The sequence below is a fragment of the Callorhinus ursinus genome, unplaced genomic scaffold (assembly GCF_003265705.2).
Source record: "Callorhinus ursinus isolate GAN/ISIS: 27379988/994484 unplaced genomic scaffold, GSC_fseal_2.0 scaffold21, whole genome shotgun sequence".
NCBI classification, from domain to species: domain Eukaryota; kingdom Metazoa; phylum Chordata; class Mammalia; order Carnivora; family Otariidae; genus Callorhinus; species Callorhinus ursinus.
The window spans coordinates 7,655,001-7,679,115 of record NW_027397083.1 but is presented as its reverse complement, the minus strand read 5'-3'; the positions used below and the strand labels follow the sequence as shown (position 1 = coordinate 7,679,115).

Genomic DNA, 24,115 nt, shown 5'->3' with positions numbered 1-24,115 from the left:
TCTCACTTCCTGCCCCGATCCCTTTCTCTACTGTTACACATACACCCGACACTACATTGATGTAGTGATGATGACACTAACTCGGGGGATGTCATCAAGATACACTTCTATTATTGTCTTCCATGATCTCTTTAAGATTTATTCAGGTGGAGTAATCTCATTCTGGTCCCAGACAGAAATTCTGTTAGACCCATGACTTTTCTGCTCCCTTTTAGTTAAAAGACAGTCCTCAGTTCAGAAATTAAAATGTCCATTCCAACATGTGAACCCAAATTCCAAATTTGATTTGCAGTTAGATCTCTTCTGCTCCAGCTGGGGCCTCCTTCTTGCCCCTCTGCTTCTCATCCATGACTAAATTTGGAAGGCAGTTTCTGAGCCCTCCTAGGTATAAGGGGAGCAAGAAGAGAGAAGAAATGAGTACATAAGAAAGGTCTTGAACTGTGCAGTAATCCAGACGTTCTCTGGTCTGGTAGAGACCAAGCCTTTTACATGGGTCACTCTGTAGGACTCCCTTGAAGGGCTAATTTGCTGTTCTCAATCACCACCTAGTTCCTGCTGCCATTGACTCTTGTTATGGGTCTTTCTCAGTCTCAGGCCGAAGACCCCTGGAGCAGGACTCTGAATGGATCTTTCTCTCTCTGTTGCATGGCCCACTTCTGGCACAAGGAAATCACTCCAACACCCTTCTTCCAGCAAAATCTGGGAATGCAGGTGGGTCCCAACATGGTCACCTCCACTCTGCTGCCACAGGAAACTCAAACTTCTTCAGCATACGTCGGGAACCAGTCTTTTGCAACTCCCAGCTACAGGCATCATATTTCAGATTCCTCAGAATGGACCCAGGCTTGAGGGAAGGAGATGGCCACTGCCCTATGCTACTCACATCTCTAAGCACATTTCTCTCAGAAACAAAACAAAACCTCACCAATTCCTCTCCTTCTGCTCCCTAATCCTTTTTAATATTCTTTTATTTATATGTTATGTTAGTCACCATACAGTACCTCATTAGTTTTTGATGCAGTGTTCCATGATTCATTGTTTGCATATAACACCCAGTGCTCCATGCAATACGTGCCCTCCTTGATACCGATCACCGGGCTCACCCATTTAATATTCTTAATCTGACCGAGGAGTACAAGAGCCAGGGAATTGTTTTGTGACCATTGCCTGTGCATATTCTGCATAAACTGATCTGGCTTTGGAATTTATCATCTATAATAGTTTAATGTTTCAACCCTGAAACTCTCCGACCCCTCATCCTATTTTTCTCCCATTAAGATCACTTTCCTGGACAACGGGAGATCTTTTAAGAGCAGAAACGCAGTCATCTTTGTATTTTCCTCCACCCCCCTCCGAGTGCTCCTGGCCAGGTACAATCCTTCAAAGGATCATGAGCTAATTAATCATCGTTGTCGCTTTTTGCACAGCCAAGCGTTAGAGGGCGCTATAACCCCAGGCCGTGCATCGGCCGTCAATGAAGGCCGCTCCCAACGCGCACGTCTTTACGTAGACGTTGGGGGCGGAGCCGTACTGAGCGCGGTGACTGGCGGCGGCACTGGCGGCAGCTGGAGGCGTAATAGTGCGGGTCGCGGGCTTGGAGAACTTTAGAGGCGGCGGTGGCGCCGGCGTCGACGACGACAGCAGGAGCGGGCCCTGGGCTTGTCGCTCACGATGCCGACCGTGGAGGAGCTTTATCGCAACTATGGCATCTTAGCCGATGCTACGGAGCAAGTGGGCCAGGTAAGTCCCCGAGCGGCCTGCAGGGCCCGGTGCTCCGCGGCCTCTCGAAAGCGCTCCCCAGGCCGGGCGGGGGCTGCTGCTTCGTCCTCCCGCGGGCTCCCAGCCGCCCCGGCTGTTTCGTCGGGGTGGGCCCCTCTGGGTGTGTAGACTCCGGCTTCGCCAGGGAGAGCGCAGATCCCGGTCCCAGGCCCCTCTGCCTCGCTTGGCCAGCCTTTTCTCACCGTGGTGTTGCCTAACTCAGCCTCGTCAGCCCCCCCGTTAATTCTTACCCCGAGCCTTGCCCTGCAGATTGCTCTTAAGTCTTTCTCCTTTCCGGTGGACCTCAGCCCATCGGAAGATTAAATTGAGAGTTCTGAAGAGGTCAGAAATGTCTTTGTCAAGGCAAAAAATCTGCTTTTAATTTAGGAAGAGTGTTTAGCAGACAGAAGTTTGTGAAAAACAGAAGAGGAGCCCTTTTGCCCGGATTTTAACGAGGGTTTACGATTTCATTTATTCAGTACGTTTTTGAGTGCCTACTATACACCAGGCGCTGTGCCCGGCGCTGAAGGTACAAGATAGAAAGTTACCGTGCTCTCCCCAAATGTACTTTTAGTGAGGGAGACTAATGATAAATAAGAAAGTTGGGTACCCGCCTCGGAAAGTGTTGTGAAGAAAATATAACGGGACCGTGCAGTGGCAGGGGGGAGGGGGAGAGAGCGGCTTTAAATAGAGTTGTCTGGCAAGAGCTCTCCGCAGTGTTTCCCCAAGACACACAGTTTCAGCAGTGTTGAGTTGACCATACGGGCTTCTTTGTGAGTTTTCAAGTACTGGAGTACATTGAACTTAAGGAGTTGGGGGGGGCGTGGGGTGTGTGTGTGTGTTTCTTGGGAAAAGAACCAGGCTCTCCCAGAAGTAATCTTGATCATTGTTGTTAGAAATTCTATTTCGGTGCTTAGAACTTATTGTGATTCTTCTGCTTGTCTATCCCATGGAGTAGGAAGATCCTGTAGTCTACTACTAACATTAGCAAGGCTGTGTGGCACGGCCCCACCCAGCCCCTTTTTCTGGACATGTGTAATTCAGGGAAATTATTTCCCAGCTGAACACCACCACCAGAAATTGTGATGTCAGGACCTTCCTTAAGCTTAACCTAAAATTGTAAATATACCAGTTGAAAGTACCAGATTATTTTCCTTCCAAATATATTTCCATTTCAGTAGGGAATTTTGACATCATCAATGAGAAATATACTGACAGTCTTTTGTAGATAAATATAGGGTGTGTGTTAGGTCGGTACTGAAGGAGAAATTTTCTGCCCATTAAGACAAGATTGGAAAAACTATGATCAGTCATATTTTGATTTTGTTGTTGGTCCTAGAAAGATTTAGTAGTGAAGTTATTCTCATTCGTTGTGACAGATTTGAGGAATATTGTAGCAAATTGTTCTACCTAAAATTGACTTTGTCGCAGATCAGCAGAGGAGATGGGATAGAAACCAGGAGTGATCCTCAGTTTGTAAATGGTGCTCTCCCAAAGAGGTAGATCAGAAATTTTTTAGGGAAGCATAGAAACTGTGTACATAGTCATGCCCCATACCCCCTCCCTCATTCTTTTCTGGATAGCAAAAAGGTTGACAGCCACATACTTAAGAGTCTCTTAGGGCAAATAGAATCCAAACTGGAATTTACATATACATTGTGAATAATTGAGAGTTGCTCACATTTTCCTCTTAATGTCATCTTTAATCTTAAATACCAGGTAAGATTGAGAATTCTCCCTCAAGAGGTCAAAAATGTCTTTCTCAAGGCAAAAAATCTTGCTTTTAATTTGGCAAGAGCGCTTAGGAGACAGAAGTTTGTGAAAAACAGAAGAGGGGCTTTTTCATTCAGGCTTCAATGAGGGCCCACAGTTTCATTTATTCAGTACATTTTTTGAGTGCCTACCATGTGCCAAACACTGTGCCAGTTGCTAAAATTTTAGCACAATTCCTTAGCATGATGTGAGATCGGTACCTTCATGACACTGTAATGACAGCTGTCAGGAACTATTTGAGACAAAACGACCTGTGCATAATGAAGTGTGATTTTCTCAGCCTCAAACAGTGAATTCTGGAAGGACTGAAGCTGGACTAATCCATATGGCTACCAATTCTGCTCTATTGTGTAATAACTTTTCCCCTTTTAGAGAAAGTCCTAAAACTGCTTACCAAAAAAGATAGTGGGTTTCAGGATACTGCATGTGAATTTTAACTAAAAGCAAGAGCCAACTTAATGAAAGAACACTATTTTTTAAGGAGAAAAAGTGTTTACATTCGTAGTGTAGCAAAGCCTGATTTTCGCTTAACTTACAAGGTTTGCAGTCAAGATCACTGAGTTTCCTGGCAGGTACCTATCTGGACATTTCTGAGACCATATTTGAGTTTTTAGTCTAGAACTTCCTTCTAACGTTTATTTTTATTTTTATCCTTTGTCAAAGAGCGGAGTACCACAGTTGCTCATGCTGCTGCCATGAGGGGAGTGCCGTCCTCACTACTGTCAATTCTCCTCTGAGAGTAATGCTCTCTGAGTATATTAGGAAAAACACAAGTTCTCTGAGGTTTTCAGCTAATTTTCCTCAAACAGATCAGATCTTTCTCTTGATGAACCTCCTTGACGCTGTGTATTCATTTATAGTACTTCAGATTTATATTTTATTTCACATGAGGACTTCTCTTCTTCCCTTACCAAATTATAAAGTCTTGAGGTTAAGACTCATTTTTGTGTTCTCTCCTTGCACTGTGCCTTGCCCTTCAGTAGACATTTTTTCTTTAAAGTTGAAGAAATATATTCAAAGAAAGAGCAGGTATAATTATATTAATAATAAAGTTTATAATTATACAGTTAATAGGTTATATAATAAATGATATATAAACGTAATTACTGTGTGTACACATATATATATGAATGAAGATGAGAACTTTATACTCTCACATCATATATTTAAACCACGAGTGTCTTTTCTAATAAGCAAACTTCGAGTGATAGATTCTAACTGAAGCATTATTTAATGCCTCAAAACCCCCCAGTCTGTCTGCTTCCCTCTTGTAGCTCCTGTTTTCCACCTACTATTTGGCTTCCCTTCCCGCCCACTCTGCTTCTGCTACTACTCCTTCCGTTCTCCTTCCTCTGCCCAGTGTTCCATTACCTCCCTAACCCCCTTTCCACTGTGCTCTGCCTAGAGCGCCCAACTCGCCATCATAGAGCAAGCTGTTGTCCATTATCTACATTTGTTTCTAATTTTTCTGAATTTACTTAATTTTTAAATGTAGATATATTTAGTTTTTTATTATGTAGTCAAAAACATTTTAAAGTTTAAAAAAAAAAAAAACCTGTGAAAGGACTGGGGCAGTTAGGCTGAGTTAAGATCAATATAATGCCAGGTGCCTGGGTGGCTCAGTCGTTAAGGATCTGCCTTCGGCTCAGGTCATGATCCCAGGGTTCTGGGATCGAGCCCTGCATCGGGTTCCCTGTCAGCGGGAAGCCTGCTTCTCCCTCTCCCACTCCCCCTGCTTGTGTTCCCTCTTTTGCTCTCTCTCTGTCTCTCTCTGTCTGTCAAATAAATAAATAAAATCTTTAAGAAAAAATCAATATAATGTCTGAACTCCAATTTCTCCTTTGTTCTCTTACACGGGAGTATGTTGGCTCTTCATGGAAGAGTGTAAGCTTGACTGATTTATATTTCATGAAATAGCACTCTTTTTTTGTATGATTAAGCTAAAATCACAGACCAAGTTTATAATCCTTCAAAAATAGGTAAAAGTATGAATATTGTCGATAATGTAATGTTGGATGATGACAGCAACTACACTTTATTGTAGTGAACATTGAGTAATATATAGAATTGTCAAATCCCTATGTTGGATGTCTGTATGTCAGCTATACTTCACTAAATAAAGTGTTAATTCAGTATTACATACAAACTAGATTATAAATTGAGTGAAGAAGAAAGTAATATAGCTTAGCATATCCGTTTTCTTTTTATGTCATACTTGAGAAATGTTTGTTGGAACTATATCATTTCTTCTCTAAAATAAATGTTTAGGGGCACCTGGGTGGTGCAGTTAAGCAGCCGACTCTTGGTTTTGGCTCTGGTTGTGATCTCAGGGTCATGAGATCGAGCCCCGTGTAGGGCTCCATGCTCAGGCAAAGTCTGCTCAAGATTCTTTCTCCCTCTCTCTCTCCCCTTCCCGCTGCTGCTCTCTCTCTCTCTAAAATAAATAAATAAATCTTAATAAATAAAATAATTGTTTATTTCCTAGAAGCTGCATCCTGGTCTCAAACATGGCTTTACCTGGCATGTCACTGATCACTTAAATATATTGGTTGTGTTTTGACAATCACTATCACATTTCTTATTGTAGAAGGTATCTGCTGAATGTGGATCTTATTGTAGCTGACTTTTTACTTGAAAATATTTTAGTGATTTCTTTAGAGTTTGCTTTTTTAATTAGCTATTAAAAGCATACACAAATACATAGTTTCAGAAATGCATTAAAATATTTACAATTAAAACTTATTAGGATCACAGATTTATTTATCTAGCTGAAATATACTGTTGTGTTGGAAGAGAAAAAAATAAGCCGTGCTGTGTAGTATTTGAAATGCTTTATTATGGTTACAATCTACTGTCACTAAATCACTGTGATCATTGAAAATATCACATATTTTATTTCCTACTTGGAAAACCAGAAGTAACAGCTACTTTAGGGAGATTCTGTAAAAAGTCTTGTCCCTGTGCTACAGTTAGAAGACAAAGAGCTGGCAAAGAAGAGCATTTTATTTTGCGTTATATGAAGGGTAATCAGTGTGAAGTCTGTTAGTAACGTTTATAGAAATTATTTGATAAAACTGATGCCTACAAATGGTAGAAACTTAGATTTCTAGTTTGAATATGTTAAAATGCTTAACTTTTCAAGGGACTTGCTGTGTTTGGGATGCTGTATCTCAGTGTACATGCCTGTATGGAGCCTATATTTAGGACTCAAGTTTTCCCTCTGACAGTCCTAGATCTGGCAAGCTTTCTTTCTCTCTTCCTTTGTTAACAAAGATCTCAGAACTTAAAGAGGCTTGGTATTAGGCACAGATCTTGACTTTAGAGCCTGTCAGAACTATGTTCAGATCTGGATCTGCTACTTGTCTAGCTGTGTAGCTCTGGACAGATTATTTCACTTTCTGAGTCTTGGTTTTCTCATCTAAAAAACATGGATAGTAGTAACACCTAACTCACAGGATTACTGTGAGGCATGTACACAAGGCATTACTCAGTCCCGGTAGGCTTTCAATAAATGTCGCTAATGATTCCTTTTTTACTCTATTCAGATATTTTTTTCTTGACAAGAGAATGAATTGTTTGAAGTAGGGATTCTTCAATTAATTTTAGATAATGTAAGGATTTTCTTCAAAAGGCTTTATAAGTAAAGCTTTGTTTGATTTAAAGGAACTTGGATTTGATACCCTGCAAGAAGTAAGGGTGTCAGAACTGTTTAAAACTTTGATTTTATGAAGTCTATCTGGAAGACATGAGACAAACCACAGGAATGTACAGTGGTAGAGAAGTTAGCCATAATTTTTCAAACCTTTGCATTAAAAAGTGTGTAATATGCTTTAACTCCTAACGACTGATTTTGTGTCTGCACTTCATGAGGAAGCTAACCTAATTCAGGAAATTTTTCTTATTTAGGAGTTGGTGTTATGTTTAAGATATTAAAAGGAGTTGTCAGTCAGTTGGTGGGATTTTAGTTTTTTGGAACTAATTTTTAGAATTTATGTTTTTTAGATAGGTGGCAGTATTTGAAGTTTCAATCCAGTATTTTTGCAGAATATATTAAAACCTGTACCTTTAAAAGATCTAATTTTGACTGTAGCCTTTTTGATCCTAGAACACTTTATTTCTGTTATTAAAATCCTTAATTGAGATCCTACTGTACCCAGGTAACTTCGCATTTTGCTTTATTTTTTTCCACTTAACATAGTATTGTCCATGAAAAGAGTTATTATAAAACTAAAGTTTGGGCAATTCTATAACCCACTGAATTTTTATTGGTTATTTTCCTTTTGATGGCATGGAAGTATCTAAAGCACATAATCTAAAACAGAGCATTGCCTTGAACACAGTAAGTAAACACTATGCTGTGTGCACATTTGGTATCATTATTATAATGTTTAATGTTTTTCAGTAATTAGAAGTTTTATTCGTATGTCCAAACAGAAGATGTATCTATAATCTCAGGATTTATTACTCCTGTTTGCCAGCTTGATCATTGTCATTTAAGAAAAGGACTGGTTTAGAGGCAAGGTGTAAGGGGGATTGGGAACTTGTTGACCCTTCACATTATGAGTATCTAAGGGAGAGCACTTCTGAATTTTTTTTTTTTTAAAGGAAACAAATGAGGGGCATCTGGGTGGCTCATTCGGTTAAGCATACAACTTTTGATTTCAGCTCAGGTCATGATTTCAGGGTTATGAGATCAAGCCCTGCATTGGGCTCTGTGCTGAGCATGGAGTCTGCTGGAGATTCCCTTTCTCCCTCCCCTTTTTCCCTCTCCCTTCCCCCCCACCCTTGTGTGCTGTCTCCCTCTCTCTCTCTCTCTCTCTCTCAAAAATAAATAAAAGGAAACAAATGAGTTTTTAATGTATTCTAATAAAAAGTTAAACATGTAACATTAGAATCTAAATCCAAAGTTAACTATCTAGAGTGAATTATTGTTTTTGTATCATAAAATAAATGAAACCAAAAAAGCTTCCTAGCCTTCCTATTATTGCTTAATTTCAAGATTGTATTCTCTCCGCCTTCATCAAGATGCTAGTTGAAATCAGATAAATATGATTAAGTAGATATAACACAATTCTTTGAGAATTCTGTGATATGATATTAATTATAATGTTTAACCATGGATATGGTTACAAGGTCAGGTCAGTAATCACTAGTACAAGGAAGCCTTGGTGCATCAACAAACTTATTTCTCCATTTAAAATTCGAGTCATCCTTCTCTCTTCCCCACTGACAAATAATGCATGGGGGCAGGGAGGGGGCAGGGAGGGGGCAGAGGAGAAGATGGTAGGAATATAGGTGTCCAGTTTAAACAGTAAAACTCCAAAAATAAGCCCTGCTTTTTTTTAGCCTATGTAAAACTTTTCTAATTTAAAGCAGACTCAAGTTTGTTTAGCTTCCCATCCTTAAAAATTGTTTCTTTTCTGCCTTATTCTTTCTTTCAGCATAAAGATGCCTATCAAGTGATACTAGATGGTGTGAAAGGTGGTACGAAAGAAAAAAGATTAGCAGCCCAGTTTATTCCGAAATTCTTTAAACATTTTCCAGAATTGGCTGATTCTGCTATCAATGCACAATTAGACCTCTGTGAGGATGAAGATGTATCAGTAAGTTTATGATTGATGCTTTCAACAAGCTTTCATATGTCTCACTTGCCATTTTCAGACACTTCCTATGTGCGGCTAATGTAGTTGAAGCACCAGTCATATCCATGCACAATGAAATACTGCAGTGTCGTTTGGCGTGATGCCATACTGAGGCTTAAATCTATGTTTGCGAAAATGTATTCCCTCTTTCACCACCTTTCAACTGTGAAAAATCCATAGAATCACAAAATATTTTGTTTTGCTTATCTGTTATCCACTGGAAAAAATGGGTTGTGGCTCACATTTTTTCATAGATTGTTACACATTGTGCACATGAAATTAGACTAATGTTAGTTTTCAATCAATTTATACTTGCTTAGATATTTAAGTGTTACATCATATAGTTTCAACACCCCTAAATATTATGCATAACAAAAAAATAGTTGGTCTGTGTAATCATTACATGTGACTACTAGAAAAAGAAGAAATAGTTTTTCCTTGAAACAGAATTAACTGTCAGCATTTCTGGCTGCTGATTCAGGTTCCTGAGAACTTTCAAATATCACCTCCTGGCTTTTCAAATGAAATTAGTGAATCGCCAACATTTCATGCACAATTTGCTAGATATTGCATGGAGCACTGGGTGGTTATACGCAAACAATGAATCATGGAACACTACGTCAAAAACTAATGATGTACTGTATGGTGACTGACATAACATAATAAAGTTAAATTAAAAAAAATAAGTCGTATCCATTTTTATTTTAAACTAAATAAGCCAGGACCACAAATTTGGGATTAAGTACACAGAATACATTCACAGATGTTATATTAAGTAGTTAATACTGGAAATTCTGAAGTAAATATAGTTACTAGATAGGTCATTGCCACTCTAGCCATAAGGGCTACTGTAGTATATGCCCGAAGGTAGTAAAGACCCAACAGTTACATGTAATCAGTATATAAACTTTGCTTATGATCTCAAATCTGTCTACTCCAGTCAGGTAATTGTATTTAACATTCCTTTCTACCACATATTTATTCTGTGAAGCTTGACTATTAAATTGGAACAAATTATTTCTAAAACTGCTACAAGTCTCATGTTTTATATTTTTGTGACTCGTGTGCCCCTAATTGTGGTTTCTCTGTGGTTTTAGTTTTCCTTAAAGGTTGGGATTGTTGTTTGTGTTGATGATGGTATTTGCTTAATTTTTTGTTTGAAATCGTATTCAGATTCGACGGCAAGCAATTAAAGAGCTGCCTCAGTTTGCCACTGGAGAAAATCTTCCCCGGGTGGCAGATATACTAACTCAACTTCTGCAGACAGGTAAGGAATTTTATTATTACCCTTTATCTAAATATAACTTCTCTTTGAAAAAGTGACTCTGTTTTTAGCTTTTTTTTCTTTATGGCTTGGAGGTACTACTTCTAATCGAAATTAAAATTCTTTTTTTTCAATCAGTAGTTTGAAGCTTATTGGGTTGTGATTATCTAATTCCTAATGCTGTTTTCCTTTGTTTTTAATTGTTTATAAAGATAGTGATTCTTTTGGGAATGTTGATGTATCATGACTCCCCCCTGCCCCCCAGTTTCCTGTAGTTTTTTAATTGTACCATCTTAACGTAAAAGCTTTCCTGGTATGCCAGATCAGGTTCTTTACCTTTATAGGGAAGGTGTATTTTCTTGGTACCTGAGAAGAATGCTTAATTGTATCTCTGCTTTCAATGTAGTCTATGAGAAACTATGTTGAATTTTAGGTTTGAAAATGAAGCATATGATATTTTTCATTTTATACATTGTACTGCTTTTTCTCTCTCCAGATGACTCTGCAGAATTTAACTTAGTGAACAATGCCCTGTTAAGTATATTTAAGATGGATGCAAAAGGTAAGGCCACCTCTTGTTCTGAATTGTGCTTGTTGTGTTAAAAAAGAATTGGGCAGCTTGGCATTATTCATTAAGGATAAAGTCAGATTCACCCTGAGTTCTGTTTCATAAAAGTTCTAAGTGTTCTTTAAAACTGCTTAGCAGGGGCGCCTGGGTGGCTTAAGCATCTGCCTTTGGCTCGGTCATGATCCCAGAGTCCTGGGATCAAGCCCCGCATCAGGCTCCCTGCTCAGCGGGGAGCCTGCTTCTCCCTCTCCCTCTGCCTGCTGCTCCCCCTGCTTGTGCGCTCTCTCTCAAATAAATAAATAAAACCTTAAAAAAAAAAAGTTACTTAGCACAAGATATTTGTGACTCAAAAAACCAGCAGAAGTAACTGCAAAAACAGATCAAACTTTTCCATTGGTAATTTGTTGGAAGACTCCCTTCGCCACATTAAAGAAATTCTCCAAAATACCTGGGTCTTTTTTTATTAATAATTATTAAAAAGGGAAAGTCATACTCAGGTTGTTTCTGAATCCATGAACAAGCATGTGATTACTGTTATGGTTGGGGCTGTAGATATTTCAGACTAATTTAGCCAGAATCAATGATATTCAGGATGCTTATTAACTCACTGGAAAAGAAATAACTGTTAAATAACTGTTAAATGAGTTAAAGGGGAAAACTTCATGAAGATATAGAATTGACTTACTACACACAACTGTTTTGTTTTGCAGGGACTTTAGGTGGCTTGTTTAGCCAAATACTTCAAGGAGAGGACATTGTTAGAGAACGAGCAATCAAATTCCTTTCTACAAAACTTAAGACTTTACCAGATGAAGTCTTAACAAAGGAAGTAGAGGAACTTATACTAACTGAGTCCAAAAAGGTAAGCTTCAGTCATCATTTAACAGGATTTTTTTTTTTTTAAGATTTTATTTATTTGACAGAGAGAGGGAACACAAGCAGGGGGAGGGGGAGAGGGAGAAGCAGACTTCCCGCAGAGCAGGGAACCCGATGCGGGGCTTGATCCTGGGACCCTGGGATCATGACCTGAGCAAAGACAGACGCTTAATGACTGAGCAACCCAAGCGCCCCTAACAGGATTTCTTTAAAGCAAAAGAACATATTTGAAATTAGCAGTATGTATGGGGCGCCTGGGTGGCTCAGCGGGGAGTCTGCTTCTCCCTCTGCCTCTTCCCGTTTGTGCTTTCTATTCCTCACTCTCTCTCTCTCTCTCTCAAATAAATAAAATCTTAAAAAAAAAATGAAATTAGCAGTATGTAGCTTACGTATAAAATGATATATTCTGTTAAAATCACCATAGAACGTCAAGCTTTTCTTGTATTTTGCACTTTGGTCATCAGTAATGATGAATCAGCATGTTAATTTAAAGGGATGTGATCACATTTAAATCTTTTGTGGTGTTATCCTCAAAATTTATGCATTCTTCAGTACTCTGTGCAAATCATTTCCTTCAGGAAATTTTACCTAATTTCCACTCCTCTCCCCACTTTTAGGATATTCTCCTGTAGTATTCTGGATCATTTCAAAATGACAAGGAAACACATTGAAATGCCTTTTTTTTTTTTCATCTTACCCCATATCACTATAAGGAGACCATGCCTGTTTGTGCTCCCAGCACCAGCATAGTTAGAAATGCTAAGATTCGCAAGGTTTGTCACAGCGAACTTTTCACTCATAAAGTGCCAAAGTTTGAAGATCATTGCTTTTATATATATGTTCAGGAAAATTCAAAATTGTCTCTAACACCACCACTCACTTGCTTACTGATGAGATTTCTTCAGTGAGAGCGAAAGGAGCAGCTCTCCAGCTGGGAATATCAACATATTTTACCTATGCCCCAGCTAATAACCTGGTGGAGTATGTCATGATTGCTTGTTTCTTCGGTCAATGAATAGAAAGGCTTAGACCCACTGATGTGGAGCACTTAAGGTTTGTATGATCTCCTATTTTGTATACAATTGCCATATTAATGTGAATTAATTAACTGTTGTTGCTTTTGTATATTTTTAAAGTTTTATTTTTTTAAGTAATCTCTATACCTAACTTGGGGCTTGAATTTACAACCCCAAGATCAAGAGTCGCATACTCTACTGACTGAGCCAGGCAGGTGCCCTGAGCTGCTCTTAAATATAGGAAACAATCTAATTTGGCAGTTGACTATAGAATTCTTCTATTTTTTTTTCTGCTCTTACCACCCCCCCCACAAAGAGAGCCTTTTTAGACTATTTTTTCTTAGCCGTTCTCCTGTGAAATTTTAATGCCACTGTATCTGTTTATGCACTCTGTGTATCTGAACTTTATACATAAAAAAAGAGTAAATTTTCCAAGAACCAAGTTTTGCTCCTTTGGAGACAATGAGGCGCTCCACTGAGAATGCCTGGTGTACTCTAAAGCTAAATTGACTGAAGCCAGAAGTTGTCCTCTCATTGGTATTTCAGAAATATTAATAGCAATCTGACTTTAATAAGGGACAAATTTGTTACACTTTTCAGTATTGCTCTTTCTTTCCCATTCAAGTGATACCAATACTATAATTCTGAATTGTCTTTTTCTAGGTCCTAGAAGATGTGACTGGTGAAGAATTTGTCCTGTTCATGAAGATACTCTCTGGGTTAAAAAGCTTACAGACAGTGAGTGGAAGGCAGCAACTTGTAGAACTCGTGGCTGAACAAGCCGACCTGGAGCAAACCTTCAATCCCTCGGATCCCGACTGTGTGGACAGGCTCTTACAGTGCACTCGGCAGGCAGTACCCCTCTTCTCTGTGAGCTCTTTGTTTTACCTAGTTGCTATTTTAATTACTCTATTGAAGCTTATATTTCTATAGATACTCACTTGAGCATTCTCCTCAAACTTCTGCATAAAATAGTAAGACAATGGAGTGAATATTTACTTTATGGAGGCCTTGTGGGGTTGGTGAGAGCCCAAAGCAGCAAGAAATTTCTTTTTAAAGTCTTGCTTAGAGATTTTTTTAAAGTTTAGAGAGTTTTGCATCATACTTTATGGTTTGGCTGAGTTTTTAAACCATTTGGGTTAGTAATTTAGCTTTTTTTTCTTAAATTTTCTAACAGATCGTTGTTCTAGGTAAATATGCTCTTTTTCTATGGCTTTGTGATTCCCCTGGCCATGAGTCTTCCAGGATGTGCATAGAATAGTTTGAAAAACACTGTATAAAGGACTCCTCCCTTTTGAAAAATGTACAAAATTCAACACTAAAATATCCCCTAAAATTTGATGTGAGAATTGAGGAAGAGTTTGAGAATTTATAGATGTCCAAATGCTCCAGATTACGTTGTAACAGAGTGTATATTGTCTACCAAGGTTATTTCTGGGGTGCACTGGGGTATGCACTGTATTATATTTATAGCCACAGTACTTGATGTCATGCTCAGTATTTATTGAATGACATTCTGCTATTATATTTGAAAGAGTATCCCCCCTTTTTTTTGACAACTCATTGTTCCTCGGATTTTTACAGAAAAATGTGCATTCCACAAGGTTTGTGACTTACTTCTGTGAGCAGGTTCTCCCTAACCTCAGTTCCTTGACTACACCAGTGGAGGGTCTCGATATACAGTTGGAGGTAAGAGAAAAATGTCTGCTTTTAGTACTAAAAAGGCATTCCCATATTTTAACATAAATAACATAGAGATCTGATTTCTAAGAGAATAAAGGTATGATGGCTAGCTAGTAATCTGTCCCAGGATTAATCACATAGGAATGCTTTATGAATTTAATGAAGGTTTGCTGCAATGGGAAAGCACTGCCTATAGTATTCATGATTCTCTCTTTGTAGCCTTAATACTTGTAAACAAGGTGTTTAATTCATGACTGTTGCTACCCCTATCCATAATTGAGAGAGCCAGATTTAAACTGGGTTAATACAAAATATCCTTTATCCCTTCTCCAGTATACTTGAGGACTCTGTCCTTGTATCTCTGCTGTAATGTACATACACGTTTTTTTCACAGCACGTGTAACATTTATTTCTCTCTCCACATTTCACTGATTCATCTCTATAGCCCTAGAATCTAGTGCTGAGCCCGATTCTGAAAGGCACGAAATGATTATTGAATTGAGCTGAAATGTGGAAATGTATGTGCCATTTCCCTCTTAGGTTTTTGGGATAGAGAAGAGACCCACTGTATACTGTTGCTGTCATTTGCTTCAGATGTCTTGGGTTTGGCTTATTAGACTGGGCTTGAGTTTGGCTTATTAGACTGGGATTGAGTAAAAGAAAAATGGACCTCAAGAATAGTAGCAGTTACCGATACTTTGAGTTAGTGTCCAGAGACTAAATTTAATAGCAAATGAAGCCTATTCTAAATGTTAGTAAATAATTCTTTGCTGTTAAGAGTTCTTCCTTAGTGTCTCTTCTTAGTACAATATTAAACTGTAGCAGAAGGCAGCCTTAAAAAGTTATCTAGAATCATTCTTACTTTACAGCCCTTTCCCATTCAAAAAAAATAATACTAATAACAGTGAATTTTGTGTTTTAGGTATTGAAACTATTGGCAGAGATGAGTTCATTTTGTGGTGACATGGAAAAGCTAGAAACAAATTTAAGAAAACTATTTGACAAGTTATTGGTAAGAACTTTTTTCTTTTCTTATGGCATAATCAGTATGTAATAGTGTGATGTAATTTCTAGAGAACCAACTTTTGAAATTCAGATTAGATAGAATAATTCTAAGCAAGTGTTTTTAGTTGTTCAGGCCACATGTTGTCTACTTTTATTTTTTTTTTAAAGATTTTATTTATTTGAGAGAGCATGAGAGTGGGGAGGGTCAGAGAGAGAAGCAGACTCCCCACTGAGCAGGGAGCCCAATACGGGACTCGATCCCGGGACTCCAGGATCATGACCTGAGCCAGAGGCAGTAGCTTAACCAACTGAGGCACCCAGGCGCTCCTGTTGTCTACTTTTAAAAGAAAATCTTTGGCATTTTTTCTGTTGTTGACGGTTTGCATAAAAGATAATACAGGATTTTTATAGTAGGTGTTTCTGCTCTTCCTTTATCAAAATATTTTTCACGTTTGCTCCCAGGTTGCTGCCCAAGGCCAAGTAGCTATAGCAGCCAGGAAATAAAATCATTTAAGTCATAATTGTGGAAAAAATAGGCCATCTGATAAAATCCTTATCAGCATCACCAAGTGATTTTCTTGTTGGATGTAAGCACTTGTATAACTGACACAGTGAGTGATAAGCATTAGACCTATAGTATGAATTGAGTCATCCAACATCTGGAGCTCTTCCAGACCTGTACAGCTTACCGGAGTGTGACAGCCTTTGGCAGTACTTGGAATGTAAGGGGAGTCAAACAATGTGGGAAAATGTTCAGAAAAGATTTTTGGAATTAGCATAATAAAGTGGTTAAAAGCATCAGCTTTTGGTGGCAAACCTAGATTGAATCCTGATTCTTCATCTTACTTTTTCACCATAGAAAAATTACCTAAGCTGTCAGAATTTCAGTTCCCTCATTTGTGTAAGTGCCTAGTAAATGTTACTAGCTACTTCACTGTCGGTAATAGTAGCGGTGGTGGTGGTGGCAGCAGGTACAACATAGGTTAATATGAAGGGGTTGACGGGCTAGGTCATTGATCCGGTAGGTAAAAGGAATATCTTACCTAAATTTCTGATTTTGGTAGTTTTTAATGCTTCATGCCTTAAAAGCATGCCCTGCAGTTACTTCACTGTGTGTTTATAATTAGAGCATTTACAGCAGATTGCAAATACCTCTATATTTTCATCTCTTAGGAGTACATGCCTCTCCCTCCAGAAGAAGCAGAAAATGGGGAGAATGCTGGTAATGAAGAACCCAAGCTGCAGTTCAGCTATGTGGAATGTTTGTTGTACAGCTTTCACCAGTTGGGCCGAAAACTTCCAGATTTCTTAACGGCCAAACTGAATGCAGAAAAACTGAAAGATTTTAAAATTAGGTGATGTATGATTGAAGTGGCCCAATCCTTGGCAAAGATGATGGCTATCTTGATACTCCCTTGGTTTTCTTTTCCTTTTACAACAGCTTTCTCCCCACCCTTCCTTACCTGGTGGGACAAAATAGAAGATCCATAAAACAAGAATGTATATAAACCTGTGGTGCAACAAATCTATGTGGGGGAGAGAACTTTTTCAAAAACAGACTCAGTCTCCTCACTTGCTTTATGATCTTGAGCAGGTTCCCAACCTCTCTAACCCCCTGATTTTCCTCAGCAGTTCATTAAATGATAACAGCACCTGCCTCATAGAGTTGTGAGAATCAGACAGTGAATAGAAAGCTTTGAGCACAGTGCCTGGTACATAGTGGGTACTTTGTAAATTGGAGCTGCCATTGTTAATGTCTTAGCGTGTTCTAAGGGAGTAGCGCTGGAGAAATAAGTCGTTTCATGAACACACTTTGTTCATTTTATTAACAACTTCACATCTTAAATTTTGAAATGCTTGGCCACTGTACATCTGTTACTGTCCTCTGTTCTTTGGTAAGGCAGTGGTTTAATACTTGGTGAAACATTTGGTCAGAAGCAACAAGTTAAGAAATTCCTGCAAAAATTAAAAAATGATGCCAGGTTATTAAGCAGAGTTCTAGAAGTCAGCAAGATGGGGCGGTATACTGCCTTTTTTCACATATTATCTGGGAACAAACTTGAAAAGGGTATTTCTTCGAACCCTTTGAGATTTATATGAGTTTGTAATAAATTCTCAGATTAGCAATTATGTTTTATTTTTAACTAGACCTTGGGGATCAAACACTGTGTGCAGATAAATACATAGAGGGTAAGTGATTTGTCTCAGGTCACTTGACCTTCAGTTGGCCAGTGAAAGAGCAGAACCCAGGCCATCTGATTCTAATCCATGGCTCCTGAATGGGTCACTCTGACCACGCCTTACAGGTTAACATAACAAACACGGTGTTACAAATCTTTCCCTTGCCAGGTTGAGTATGGATTTATTCCCATTTTTGGTAAAGGAAAACTTTTTATTTCACTTATTTATGTATCTCTTAGGATCATATATTGATAATAAAAAAATTTCTTCAAAAAAATTGATAAGAACATTTAGCTATAATAGAAGATTCTCTGAGCTTAAAAACAAAGTTGAAGTAGTGATTTGCTAACTAACCAATACTTTTTTTTTTAGGTTGCAATACTTTGCACGGGGACTGCAGGTTTATATCCGACAACTTCGCTTGGCTCTGCAGGGTAAAACAGGCGAGGCCTTAAAAACAGAAGAGGTAAGAATACTGGGTCACATCTTGTAAGGAAATTTTTTATAATAGCCAGCATGTAGTACAAATTCAGGCTCAATTCATATGTTGAAATGTAACATTTGACTTCATTTGAACTGGTAATATAAGTCTGTGTTGAAGATACAATATGATGTTAGAAGATTGTCTGCCTAGTTATTTGCTAAGTTACATTTTTATCCTTGTTGAAATATTTTGAATATTTCCAAGTTTGTGAACAGTGTTCCCAAATTTAGATACATACCAGTCTTTCATTAGGGTCTCATTAGCACATTTTGTTCAAATATTTGATTGACATTTGTGATACTTTAATTTTTACCTTTTGGAAAACCAAACATCAATTTACATTGAAAAAAGATTAAATTGCTTTAAAAAAGCAATTTAAAAAAAAAGATAAATTCTAAACCAAACTATATGTGTGTTTGTGTTGGGATTTTTGGATTTCTCTGATCTCACCTATTTTAATCAATCTTCATCCCAATTGTAATGAAATATTTTAAGTTTTCATTATGTCTTCCTGTAACTTAAGCTGATGACTTTTAAAACAACTCCTATGTACATATGACCTGTCTCTCACTCATTTTTTTCAGATAAATGGTAAATAACAGTTTAATGTTCTAACCTGTCAAGGGAACATAAAGATTATTTGCTTTCTTTGCCATCTCTACACTGGTTTAGAGTCAGGAAGTGGGAGTAAGCAGAAATGATTCTGAAAGAGAAGTGTAATTACTCCAGTTCTATATGGGAATGGGATATGCATCACAAAAGTTTATTGGTGCTTTAATTTTGTTTTCCTTTTGCAGAACAAGATTAAAGTTGTTGCACTGAAAATAACAAATAATATTAATGTTTTAATCAAGGTAAGTGTTCCTTTCTTACCCAGTCCTTCCAGCTAGCTAGAAAGTTTGTGCAAGAGGTTATCCATGTGTTTTTAGGTCTGTGATGATACTGTTAAAGGGTAGATACCATTGTATTCCAGACTTTCAGCCTTTTAAGGCTTTATCCTTTTTACGATACCAAGTGCCATTTCTGTAGCTATCATAAAGTCATACATTGTATTATTTATTTAAACATTACTGCAGAAAATACTGCAAACAGAGGGAGGCATGCAGATTTTCTCTGACCCAAAAGCATTGGAACAAATACATTTAGACTCAGAAATTTCACTGACTTAAGTTCGGGTGGTCTGTTGGGTCCTTTCAAATGGCTAGTAAAACCCTGCTTTGCTTACATTAAAGATGGACAAGCCTGTGTGGCCCATGAAATGTTTCCCTGTGGTCTTTTCTGTTAACTTGTCTATGTAATAAATTGGGAGCTTTCTGTACTGTAGACTAAGATGTACCGTACCATTAAACCATAAATACCCTTCAGTTCTCTTTATCCTCCCCAAGTATCCATTAATCTAAACAAAAGACAATCTGAGGGGGAAAAAAGAAGAATCACAACAAAGTAACCATCATCTGTTCCTATAAGTTAACAGTATTGTACCCAGGTGGAAAAAGCACTGATGTTTGTAACACCTAGAGCACAAAGCCTGACAGTAACAAAATTAGGACTAGTGGTATACCCTAACACTAATCTGGTAAAAGTCCCATGGAATAATTACTTTTTATCAGAAAAGAGGGAAACTTTTCAGAGAAAGCAACAGTGAGACATTAAGGAATGAGTATCATGGAAAGAGAAGAGGTACAAATACTCCCATCTCCTAAGAAAATTTTTATAATTTTACTTTTTTTTTTTTTTTTTAATTTAAATTCAAGTTAGTTAAAGTAAGTGTAGTATTGGTTTCAGGAGTAGAATTTAGTGACTCATCACTTACGTATAACACCCAGTACTCATGCCAACAAGTGCCTTAATACCCATCACCCATTTAGCCCATCCCCCCACCCACCTCCCCTCCAGCAACCCTCTGTTGTCTTAACTATAGAGTCTCTTATGGTTTGCCACCCTATTTTTATCTTATTTTATTTTTCTTTCCCTTCCCCTCTGTTCATCTGTTTTGCTTCTTAAATTCCACATGTGAGTGAAATCATGCCATTTCTTTCTCTGACTGACCTATTTCACTTAGCATAATACACTTCTGTTCCATCCACATTGTTGCAAATGGAAGATTTCATTCTTTTTGATGGCTGAGTAATATTCTTACACACACACACACACCCCCACATCTTCTTTATCCATTCATCAGTCGATGGACATTTGGGCTCTTTGCATAATTTTAGCCACCACTCATTTCAAAACCTTAAAAATAATAATTTCAGACTGAATTCATATATCAAAATGTGAGATTTTTTTGAGAATATACACATGTCATTGTATCAGTTTAAAGTACAGAATATGATTAACATACATATATATACCACAAATAGATAGAGCCAACATCCATTTTCTCATATAAAGTAAAATCCCTTTAATAACATCATATGTTAAATCAGTCCAGTTAGAAACCTCAAGCATTTTTGATCCAAAGGACTTACCACTAATTCCCTGCATTTATCTGGCACAGTAGACTTAAGTTTCATATAGTAGGTGATTTTATTAGTATGTTTTAACTGTGGAAAGAACACAGTTTAATCAAATTTTACCTACATATAAAAATCAGAGTGGGGTGCCTTAGTGGCTCAGTCGGTTGGGTGTCCAACTCTTGGTTTCAGCTCAGGTCATGATCTCACAGTCACAGGATTGAGCCTCGTTTTCAGCTCTGTGCTCAGCGTGGAGTCTGCTTCAGATACTCTCACCCCATCCCTCCCACTCTCTCTCTCAAATAGATACATAAAATCTTCTAAAAAATCAAAGTTAAAGCTGATAAGAAAGGTAAAATACTAAGAATAAATATATTTAGAAATCCAAGTTTTGAGGATATCTTGAGGTTAGATTATTTCAGTTCTAGATTACTTTAACTTTTAAATTCAAACATTTGCATTACCACATACTAATATTTTGGTATTTAAATCTTGTGGGTTTTTCCCTTATTGGTAATTTATAGATATTTGAGAAGAAGAAAAATATGATTAGCCAGGGCTTTAGTTTTCTAATTTTGTTCTAATTTTGAACCACTTAAAAGTCTGCAAAAGCAAATGTAGTTTGCACCATTCTTTTTCCCTTAAAGCACCTTGGTGACTGCAGCTGTGCAAAAGAAATACTTAAGACATCGTTTAATACAGTTGATATATTTTATCCTGGAATTCTAAATGATCGTTTAGAAAAAATTTAGCTAGGGATGCCTGGGTGGCTCAGTCGGTTAAGCATCTGCCTTTGGCTCAGGTCATGATCCCAGTGTCCTGGGATTGAGCCCCATGTCAGGCTTCTGCTCAGCGAGCAGGGGTCTGCTTCTGCCTCTCCCTCTGCCCCCCACCTCGTGCTGAAGCTCGCGCTCTCTCTCAAATAAATAAAGAAAAAGAAAAAAAACTTAGCTGCAGTTTCTGAAGTGATGTATACAAAATGACATTAATGAAGTTTAATAGGTATAATTTGTAAAAAAAAAAAAATCATCTGTTTTTCTCTTGCAACTTTTTTTTTTAGGTGAACAAGAATAGATTAGAGCTTATTCTCTCCTAACCTTTAAGATGTCTCCATGTTTGTTACCCTCATCACCTTTCTCTATACCACCAGATATATTAGAAATCTTGTCTTCATTTTGTCTTTTTAGGATCTTTTCCACATTCCTCCTTCTTATAAAAGCACAGTAACATTATCCTGGAAACCTGTACAGAAGGTTGAAATTGGGTAAGATATATTTAAAAGAGATTTAAGGGTTCTGATATTTAAGATTTATAAATATGAAAATTTGAATTCAGATATTTATTATACAAAATGGTACCTTACCAGTTAAATAATCGTAATAAGATGTTAAAATATGTAAATAAAATAAGCATGACTTAAAATATAAAGTCTAATTGCAGTGTTTATCAAATAAACGGGTGGAATACAACCCTGGAATTTTCAGGCTTGTCTGTACTTCTGCAGCATAACTAGACTTTTGATGAATTTTACAACTTAGTCACTTGCCCTTACATAAGATTTTGTAGCCACATATTCCAGAGTATTTTCAAGCCTTGTAAATGCCCTCTGGCACTGTCTGCATAACTAAGGCACAGTTAATTTGATGACCTCAGAACATTATTTCCTTTTTTCTGATGTGACTGTCATCTTTAGGATGTCTTTTGTAAGTGATATGCTAAATTACAAGTGTTTTAATGTCCTCTGGTAATAGAATTTTTTTATTGCCATTCTTCTTACCATTATAGGCAAAAGAGAGCCAATGAAGATACAACTTCCGGTTCACCACCCAAGAAATCTCCAGCAGGACCAAAAAGGGATGCCAGGCAGATATATAATCCTCCTAGTGGGAAATATAGCAGCAATTTGAGCAACTTTAATTATGGTGAGCGTTTCCGTTTGGGTACAAGCAATATGAGAAATTAGGCAGAAATTGTGTTGTACTTTATTTTAATTATTATATATATTTACATATACAATACCTCTTTCCACTGACTTCTGAGTTAGCTTGGGAAACTAGAGCTCTTAGGGAAACAAGTTACCCCATTCCTTTCTGACCCTCCCTTGTGGGCTCACTGAATTGAGCATGCAATACTTAGAAAAGAAAAATATGTCTCTTGTATTCAGAGGAAGTAACAAAACAAAGTTGGCATGAACCATCCATTCTTGGTTTTCCCTGTTGTAACGTCAAGGGAAGACATTGTGTGCATTCTCCCTCAGGAATAGTTATAGCTTCTGGCAGATGTGATGATATTAATGATCTGGGACCTTATCTGCCTCCTGCTTGTCTTCCATCTTCTTAACTATTTCAAAAGGAGAAGTCCTAGAAGTGCAGTCAGATGTTAAAAGTATCATCTGGCAAGGAAGATGTGTCCATTGCAGTCTCTCTCCACTGCCCAGAGTGCAGTCTCCCTCCCAGCGTTAGCCACTGGTGCCAGGAGAGCTTCCCACTAGTCCATTCTCTCCCAGTGCTGGTGAAGAAGCAAAGTTTGTTTCATTTGACTGAGAGCGTGATGGATCCTTTCAAAGAAGAATGGATGAAATATCACCGAGTCAGCTCTTTAACCTTGCTTAAGACAAAGCTTAATAATACAACCAAATATGCTTATGACTGGTCTAATTTACCAGAGTTAATGCTGCAGTAATTATTCTTAAAACACAATCTGAAACATACACTGTCTATAATCATTTGCAAGGTGAGATAACCGTGACATTAAAATCTTCCTACAATAGCTAAATAAAAAGCAAACATCATAGAAAGGCAGTTTTTAGATTGTGAAATGACCCTTCTACTCCAGTCAGACTTGGAGGCAAATTAGAGTAGGAAAGATCACTGAACTTTTTTACTTATTATGTAAATGTGCATTTCTTAGCCTCTTTTCTTACTTGAAAAATAGGGATAACACAGAGCTCTTAAAAACTTCAAATAAGAGGGGGGAAAAAAACAGTATTTGTGAAAACATTTTATAAATGGAAAGGATTCTGCTATTTCATTGCAAAAAAGATTGTCTTCAGTCACTTGTATGATTTAATGTGTCTATGAGAATTATTCTTAAAATCCAACTATTATCTCAGATCCTATATTTGACTTAAAGTAATTGAGAGCAATGGCAATACATAGAGAATTGTATTCCTTGTCACTTGGGCAAGTGAGTTACTCTTAGAGTTTCCATGAGGATTCTGCCCTAAGAAACTCATTGGCTGCCTGATGGTGAGAATCAGATGACATAATGCATGTGGAAAAGAGATGTGAAAAATACAAAGCCTTGGATTGTGATTGGTTTTCACTGTTAGTAGAAAAAAATCTGAGCCCCTTATAACTATAGTTGTTCATAGTCCTCAAAGTAGCAAGGGCAGAACAAGCTTTCCTGT

At 37.7% G+C, this 24,115-nt stretch overlaps 1 protein-coding gene and 1 long non-coding RNA gene across 4 annotated transcripts in view; one reads left to right on the top strand and one right to left on the bottom strand.

The window, feature by feature from the left end:
- Nucleotides 1-1,530: 1,530 nt before the first annotated feature.
- API5 (apoptosis inhibitor 5) overlaps nucleotides 1,531-24,115 on the top strand; it is a 27,810-nt gene continuing 5,225 nt past the window's right edge. For all 3 annotated transcript variants that reach the window (XM_025879082.2, XM_025879081.2, XM_073904731.1), the window contains exons 1-13: nucleotides 1,531-1,740; nucleotides 8,973-9,134; nucleotides 10,347-10,440; nucleotides 10,934-10,999; nucleotides 11,716-11,867; nucleotides 13,561-13,767; nucleotides 14,482-14,586; nucleotides 15,503-15,592; nucleotides 16,759-16,940; nucleotides 18,139-18,232; nucleotides 19,048-19,104; nucleotides 21,894-21,970; nucleotides 22,492-22,628. In XM_025879082.2, the coding sequence (XP_025734867.1) occupies nucleotides 1,672-1,740; nucleotides 8,973-9,134; nucleotides 10,347-10,440; nucleotides 10,934-10,999; nucleotides 11,716-11,867; nucleotides 13,561-13,767; nucleotides 14,482-14,586; nucleotides 15,503-15,592; nucleotides 16,759-16,940; nucleotides 18,139-18,232; nucleotides 19,048-19,104; nucleotides 21,894-21,970; nucleotides 22,492-22,628 (1,492 nt within the window). In that variant the 5' untranslated portion in view covers nucleotides 1,531-1,671. The remainder of the gene's footprint in view (nucleotides 1,741-8,972; nucleotides 9,135-10,346; nucleotides 10,441-10,933; nucleotides 11,000-11,715; nucleotides 11,868-13,560; nucleotides 13,768-14,481; nucleotides 14,587-15,502; nucleotides 15,593-16,758; nucleotides 16,941-18,138; nucleotides 18,233-19,047; nucleotides 19,105-21,893; nucleotides 21,971-22,491; nucleotides 22,629-24,115) is intronic.
- Nucleotides 21,054-24,115, bottom strand: part of LOC141374721 (uncharacterized) — a 17,074-nt gene continuing 14,012 nt past the window's right edge. Inside the window, exons 3-4 of the long non-coding RNA XR_012381828.1 lie at nucleotides 22,484-22,586; nucleotides 21,054-21,948 (exon numbers count right to left, since the gene is read on the bottom strand). This is a non-coding gene — a long non-coding RNA (uncharacterized lncRNA). The remainder of the gene's footprint in view (nucleotides 21,949-22,483; nucleotides 22,587-24,115) is intronic.